Source organism: Carex rostrata, chromosome 24 (assembly GCF_964058835.1).
Source record: "Carex rostrata chromosome 24, lpCarRost1.2, whole genome shotgun sequence".
NCBI classification, from domain to species: Eukaryota; Viridiplantae; Streptophyta; class Magnoliopsida; order Poales; family Cyperaceae; genus Carex; species Carex rostrata.
In genome coordinates this window covers 7,143,020-7,151,026 of record NC_135941.1, presented here as the reverse complement: position 1 = coordinate 7,151,026, position 8,007 = coordinate 7,143,020, and the positions used below count along the sequence as shown (strand labels likewise).

Sequence of the window (8,007 nt, the reverse complement as noted above, 5' to 3'; positions counted from 1 at the left end):
AAATATGATGGTTAAACTTATAATATTCATATCATTTACTCTGAACTTTATAGCAAAATTGTATCAAAGTAGAAAAATTTTGAAATTAAAAGAGACTCAATTGACCCCATTTAATCGGCTACTGCCTTAGGGAAAATAAATATGCTGTGATTCTAAAGGGATCGCAGGACCCTGTTATTCCAAATCCATCAATTTATCTGTCTAAAGATTCGTACATAAAAAATAAGTGTTGTTGAGATTTGTACATTCTAAAAAGTGAAAGACTGAATTTGGAATCACAGGTCCTGCGATCCCTTTAGAATCACAGCAGATTTATTTCCCTGCCTTAGGGGACCCGGATCGGATGATCTCTTTTCTAATCAGTATGAATTAATGTATAATGAATGAAAATAACCAATTCAAGATAATCCAATATAATTATTGTACATGCAGAATAAGAAGAGATGAAATGTCTAATTAATTAGTAGAGCAAACATAAGATAGATGCGCCTGACATGTAAGAATTGCTAATCATTAATTTCGGTTAATATGTACCGATCGAGACGAGACGAAAAAAAAAATATATATTTTAAGTAGAATTGACTTCACTAAAAAGGTTTTACCCAATTAATTCGTTTGATTGTGTTGTGCGGTCACAGACTTGAAAGATTTTCTAGTCTAATTTGAAAAGTATAAAAAGTGGTCTACCGTCTACAAGTACATTTTTTTTTTTTTATACAGACGTGAAAGTTGAAACAATGATCTATTGAATACAGGTGATGTACAGTACATCTTTTGAAGCGAATATAACCATGTATAGTACATCTTTTGAAGTTAATGCTGCTATTGTTGGAATTTATTGCTTAATGAATGAAAGATAGTAATATGTGTAAACATGAATTTCTTTTAACGTAGGATGGCTAGGGGACGGCCTAGGAGACCACCCGCAGCCGACTCGGTTGATGAGCCAATTCCCAATGACAGCAATGACCATTTCAGTCCTTTATTATGGATGTCTCACGATGAGCACCGAGTCTCAGAGGCATCTATAGAGGTATTTGATTACTTTTTTTTTTGTTTTTTTTAAGTTGAAATTTTGTTGAGTTTTCGTATTTTTAGGTTTTCATGTTGTTTATTTTTTTTAACGCAGAGTGAGACAATTATAACTGTCAGGAGTCGGCATTATGACATGCAGTACTACTCACAGATGGAGCCGTATCCGCGAAATTTGGGGGTGCAACATTTGGTCGATATTCTAGAGTCGGAGAGTAAGTGCATTAATGCGTCCCTCATTGCAGGACTAGTGGAGCGATGGCGCCCCGAGACGCACACGTTCCACTTACTTTTTAGAGAGATGACAGTGACTCTCCAGGACGTTAGTGCCCTGTGGGGTTTGCTTATCCAGGGCGTGCCCGTTGGTGGCATATCTGACTCCACATCAGACAACAACACGATTAATTACATGCTCGTAGAGTTATTGGGAGCGAAACCAAATATACGTGGCAATGGGGGGGAGTCCAAGTACTATCTGGACAAGAAGAAGCTGCGAGCTATGTTTACGAGAGGTCTAGGTAGGAATTCTACTTCGCTCGAGATTGAGAGGTACTCATACAAACTATTTGTATTACATTTATTTTGTACTCTGTTTCATGCGAAAAAATGAGTTGCTCTGTAATTTCGATATTACAGATACACACGGGGCTTCGTGATGGACCTATTTGGTTCTGTCATGTTTGCTGATTCAAACGGTGATACCATCCCGATGATGTATCTAGAGCTGCTGCGAGACCTTCAGCCGTCGAGCAGGTACAACTTGGGAGGGGCTATCCTAGCACATCTTTACTCCAACTTATGCCACGGTTGCAAGGTCAGTATGTTATTTTTGACTTATTTTAATTATCTAATCTGTCACGCACTTGCTGTTTTATTTTAATTATTATTTAACTTATCCTTCTTCAAATTATAACGGAAAAAATAAGGCTATCTACGGGCCAATGCTACTACTGCAGCATTGGTTATGGTCACGGCTACCGGTTGGGGTACCTGAGCCGAATGAGAATCCATAGGGAGAGCCCGATAGTGGAAACCGCCCAACATTTGACATGAAATGGTACGGACGTCACTTGTACAAGGACAACTCTCACGGAAAGCTAATAGGTATCAGGGTGGTCCGGGCTCAGATTTAGAGTATGGGTGAGACGCAGGTGAGCTGGGCTCCGTACCATGAGCTATACACTGAGGGGAGGATGCCAGAGATTGTAGCGGATGATCATGAGATGTGGCTCTACAGGGGTCCTCTTGTGTGCTTCTGGATAGTGGAGCACCACTATCCAGACCGGGTGCTCCGTCAGTTTCGATATCCTACACTCATCCCCGCAGATCCAAACGTCCTGAGGTCTGTGATCATGAGTCTACACGGGTAAGTTATATTCTTTTTAGCATTTTTGTACTTAACATTAGTTCTTCGCTTTAAATTGCAACTAACATATTAATTACAGGATAACCCATGGTAATCACCCCAATAAAGATTGGAGTGAGCATCACTCAGAGCACTACAACAGGGCAGAGAATATGAGTGCCCACTTGTGGCAGATGCCGAAGGTTGATGGGATGCAGTTATAGGGAGATCCCCTATTGAGATATCAAGCTTGGTACCTGCGGGTCGGCATGGCTTCGGTGTATATAGAGGGAGATTACAGCAATTTTCTGCACTCGAAGATCTTCGAGGATGATGGTTATACCCCCACTGGCCAGAAAGGTGCTCGGGATGTAAGTAATGCACCTAAAACAATACAATTTTTTATCACCTTTATCTCCTTTCCTAACTTTTTTTTCTAACTTTGGTTTTTTTTCAGCTGCTAGTAGCGCTTAAAGGTGCCGAGCGAGCAATCGTTTGTCTTGGAAGACGTGGCTACAGAGCCTTTGGACATGCGATGTTGAACTTGGTTGCCCCCTGTATTGAGAGCCACGGCCACGAGGCAAAGCTAGTCACCATGCTGCGAGACGCAGGAGAGAAAATTGATTGGCGCAAAGTACAAGCAGACGAGCCTGACGAGCCATATGTTAGAGCCAGTGAGAAGCCATCGGAGCCTTCAGAGCAGACAGGGTGGGACTACCATCATTGGGTACTGACCATGTCCGGCTGGCATGCCATCCGTGACAAGCATGGATGTCCAGTTCTTCCCTCGGTATGTCATTTTTTATTTTATGTTAAGTTAGATAAAATTTTCTCCTTCTGTAAATTAAGTTAGTTAAAATTTATTGGTATCATTGCAGGGTCCTGCCTACATGCCGCCACCGCCTGAGCCGCATGAGTCTCCAGAGATCCAGCCTATGCATGAGTCTCCTGATTATGATATCAGCGTCGACTGGTTTGATTATCCTTCGCCTACAGCCGCCTCTCTGCGTCAGCCGTATCCAGCGAGGGCTAATGATTGGGAGGCCTCTGGTAGCGAGACTCAGCCTGACTATGCGTCCCATCTTGTGGATTCCCTATTCCATACCCCACTGCCACCGCCAGCTACCTACGCGGTCGAGCCCACAAATCCATGGAGTAGAGCACTCACGATGAGCACACAGGCCGAGCCCAAGGAGGAGGTTACACCAGCTCTCAGAGCGCAGGATGGCAAACTACAGTGAAATGACTGGCGTGAAAGGAATTTCAGTAGGAAAAATTGGGGTCACGCACCTCGACGATATAGCACTTATGATTTCAATTGAGATAGAGTTTATTTATTTATAGTTTTAGTTTAGTTTAGCTGTGTTATGTTTTATTATGTTTTATTATGTTATGTTTTATTATATTTATAGTTTTAGTTCAATTTAGCTATTTATAGTTTTAGTTTCATTATGTTTTATTGTATTTTGGGTTTAGTTTTATAGTTTTTATTTTAGTGTCATTTTAGTTTCGTTATGTTTTATTATGCTTTGGTTTTAGTTTTATAGTTTTTGTTTTAGTGCCGTTTTAGTTTCGTTATGTTTTATTATGCTTTGGTTTTAGTTTTATAGTTTTTTTTTAGTGTAGTTCATTTTCGTTATGTTTTATTATGCTTTGGGTTGAGCTATGTTATAAAGAACAACAATACGACAAGCTTTAAAAATAACAAATAAAGAACACAATAAAAGAGGTAACAATAATACGACAAGCTTTAACAACAATATTTGGATATGTTTTGCTATGTTTACCAGAGGTACAAATAAAGTTCACACAAAACATACTATTTCTTACAATGAGCCTTGAAGGTACATGGAACAAAGTCATCATCCGAGGTTGACGAATTTGGGTCAGTAACAACAAACGAGCTTGCCTTAGTCTTAGTATTATTCTTAATCTTAGGCGTCTCTACATCAATTTTTTTTTCCTCAATCCATAGCCGTAGGGATTTTCTACAAAATCATCATCAGATATGTCATTCTAGTTATAAAATTCATTTATCTGCACACATGTCGGACAGTCCTTTCTAAGCTTTCTTTTCCTCGCTTTTTCCTCGATTGTTACTGTCCATCCTTCTCGTCTACAATTTATTTAAAAAATAATAATTAAAAAAAATTCAACATAATAAAATAACAACAATCTGCAACATAATAAACTACTGCGAGATGGTAAAAAATAAAATTGGGCTCAGAATGAAACTGTGAGCTGTCGACACATACAAATAAAGTTCATACAAACCTCAAAATGAAAATTGTTCACAAAATAAAGGTCATCTAATTAAATAAGTTCTCAACACTTTGAAATAGATCGCAAGTTAGTTTCTACGACTCCGAAGAAAGTGCAATCCCATTAACCGTCCAGATCCTCATGATGATGTGCTCCTTCTAGCTGGTTGCACTGCTTCTTCTTGCTGGTGTGCTGTACCAGATGGTCCTACGCCAAATGTGCTCCTTCTTCCAGCTTGAGATGTGCACCTTCTTCGCTGGGTAGTACCTGAAGGCCTTTGCATCCCAACCGCCTCTTCTTCTGCCAGTCTTTCTACTATTGCCTCCCTAAACATCATAGTTGCATTTTCACGATCAGTTGTACGGCTTCTGGCTGTGCTTCGCCGCGACCCTTGCGATCCACTTGCCTCTGCCATAACTCGCTCATTTTCTGCTGCATTTGCTGCATTATGAGCATCTGGATCCCACATATGTTACTTATTAAATTGTTCAATATTGGAATGAAATATAATAAAGGTTGAATGTTACATACCTCGACTCTACCTGTCAGTAGTGGAACGGCGAGGACGGTGGCCCCATCGCCTACCTTGCATTTCATCCATGGTCATTACGTGACGGATGTGTTTTCTCCTGCCACGCCGTATCCAATCTTTGTTTGGCTCAATTTTAGGGGTAGTGGTCATAGGCCAATCTTCAGGATTGCCATAAGGAACAAACAGGGCATTCCAAGTACTCAGAAGGTAGTCCACCCTATACCGGTGGTCAACAAATAGGTCGGGTGACCAGTTATTATGGCGACAAACTGCTAACACATGAGCGCACGGAATACCAGTTAATTGGATACCTCTGCATGTACATTCCACTACTCTGTTGGGCCCGAATGTCACAATATACTGGAACCTTCTGTGAAGAATGAATATGGTTCCATCTTGCGTTTGGACTACTGGAACATATTCATCTGGGCCCGTGACTTCGTACTTACCTTTGTCGTGTGAGTATGGGATAACATCCATTTTTGTAGCTTTCTCCCATCGTTTGGCAAGCTTAACATGTACCTGTTTGGAGAAAGACTTTTCTTCATTGCTTTGCTCCAACGCTGCCTGTCGCCGTTGAACAAACCACTTATTGCACTTGTAAAATGTCTCATCCACAAGTGCAGCCATAGACAACATTATGAACAGTAAATACGTACATGAATAGTATGAACAGTAAATACGTACATAAACAGTAATGAACAGTAAATACGTGTGTGAAAAGTTGCCAAAAAAAAATACCTGGTAGCAGACTCCACCTCCTTCTCCCTCTTCCTCTCTTCTTCTTCTTCTTCCTCTCTTCCTCTTCTTCCTCCTCTCCTCTTTCTCTTTCTTCTTCCTCTCTTTCTCACTCAGATCCCGTAGTTATAGTGCAAAAAAACAGTAAAAAAAAAAAAAAAAAAAACTCGGACCGCATCTGGCCCGCATATATTCTAGGCGGACTGGAATTTTAATTCAGACTGTAAATTTTCTAGGCGGACGGGAATTTTAAATCCGGGCCGTAAATTTTCTAGGCGGATTGGACATTTTTATAAATTTTTCCAAAAACTAATTATTTTTAATAAAATATTTATTAAAATGGGTAAAAATAAAAATCATGGCAAACAGGGTGTAAATTATTATCCCAACTTCTTTTTTTTATTATTTTTATTTTTCAACGGCAACACTCGCCATGAGGGCAGGTGAAAAAAATTTGGAGTTTAGATCGGTAACTCTGTTACCGATCAAAACTTTGGAGCATTTTTTAATTTGAATGAAACCATGTTTCATATCAATACAATATATGGTTTGATTAAAATATTTAGAACTGTTTATATCGGTTTGAATTTTACCTATTCTACCAATCAAAATAGGAGAAATGAAGGAGAGTGAGCCAGTGAACCTTAAATTAAACTAGAGACGGGCACCCGTTATCACTGGAGAAAGTATTCAATAGTAATACATTTTAATTTCTCTGTTTCAAAAGAAGAAGAAACTCCTTTGTAACTGTGTTGAGTTATAAATTCTGATTATTTTTTTATTAATTATATCTTAAATAATATTATCAAATAATCGTACTAGGCTAGACACAATTTAATTATCAGGTTTTGACTCAAAATTTAATTTCTAATTTTTTTCGGATAAACTTTTTATTTTAATTTTTAATGAAAATTCTGGCTAACCTGAAGTCTAGTTTCTTTCCCAACACTATCCATTTTATATTTTGATGCAATTTAGTCTAAGATATGAAAATTCAACTGGGTGATGAGTTCCTACTAAATAAATGCTTACTTTTTATGTCTTCGATCTCTTGTGGAACTAAGTTCGGACAGTTTTTTTCTCGCTTTTTTTTTGTTCTTTTTTGTATTTCTAAACAGTTTCTTTTATAATACTATGAGACTATATATCAACATTTGTGTATATAAAAGAGAATTAATACAACATCTCCAAACAGGTTATTTGAAAAAATTTCTATTACCTAACTTTTTTTCAAAAATACCACAGGAGCCGGTGTCTCCAAACATGCCCTTTCTATAGTCTTAGTCAATTCTTACGTGCCTAAAATCAATTGGTCAAGGTTCGATTCTCTCTCTTTCTCTTCTTCATTAGATCCTTTATGTATTGTATTGTTTTGTATTATATTGTATTGTATCGAGGTTGTTGTGGGTCAAGCGACAAGAGCTCGGTGCGGGATTGTACTAGTGACGAAAACATCATTCAATCCCGATTCTCTTCATTGATTTGGCTCTTTTAACGAGGATCCGATCTCCTAGTCAAATCCCCTCTCTTGTTTCTCTTTTTATATTGCACCTTGCCTCGATTCCAATGCCTCTGGATCTAATTGTGGTCTCCGTTTCTCTTTGTTTCTTATTTGCTTTCTCTTCTCTTTCCCATTGCTGTAACAAAGACAAGAGGTGAGTTTTTCAAGGATGAAACTGGGTTTTCATCATAGTTATGGTACTCCGAAGTGTAGGATCTCAGGAAGGCGTTTCTTAGCAATTGCAACGACAACTGCACTGGCTGTCGTCTTCCTCATCAGCTTCTACTCGATGGCCATTGCACCAGGTGTGTGTGTGTGTGTGTGTGTGTCTCTCTCTCTCTCTCTCTGATCTTCATTTTTCTGTGTTTTGACTGAATCTTTGATTGTTATCTACTATCCGGGTTTCCGTATTTGTTTTATTTGTTTTTAGAAGGCATTTAAAAGACGTGTTATACTAAGTGCACCTCTAATTGAACAAAAGCTGAAATTAAATTGCAATTGAAAGTAAATATATAAGTTTAGAGAAATTTGACACACGGGATGTTAACGGAGTTTGGCAAAACAAAGGCCTACGTCTCCGGGGGTTTGCAACCTCAA

At 38.8% G+C, this 8,007-nt stretch overlaps 1 protein-coding gene across 2 annotated transcripts; it reads left to right on the top strand.

Moving 5' to 3' along the window:
• Positions 1 to 2,140: 2,140 nt before the first annotated feature.
• LOC144575973 (serine/threonine-protein phosphatase 7 long form homolog) lies at positions 2,141 to 3,010 on the top strand. Of its 2 annotated transcripts, none has more exons than XM_078326247.1 (3): positions 2,141 to 2,398; positions 2,478 to 2,748; positions 2,845 to 3,010. In XM_078326247.1, the coding sequence occupies exons 1-2, from the start codon at positions 2,169 to 2,171 to the stop codon at positions 2,599 to 2,601; spliced, it is 354 nt and encodes a 117-aa protein (XP_078182373.1). In that variant the 5' UTR covers positions 2,141 to 2,168; the 3' UTR covers positions 2,602 to 2,748; positions 2,845 to 3,010. The 2 variants fall into 2 exon arrangements, with proteins under 2 accessions (XP_078182373.1, XP_078182372.1); XM_078326246.1 differs by having other exon boundaries at positions 2,835 to 3,010.
• Positions 3,011 to 8,007: the final 4,997 nt, after the last annotated feature.

Bases quoted from the DNA above. Each gene is read 5' to 3' on its own strand.
- LOC144575973 (XM_078326247.1), top strand. From the start codon at position 2,169: ATGGGTGAGACGCAGGTGAGCTGGGCTCCGTACCATGAGCTATACACT. The intron at 2,399-2,477 runs GTAAGTTATATT...TATTAATTACAG, and splicing joins GTGATCATGAGTCTACACGG to GATAACCCATGGTAATCACC.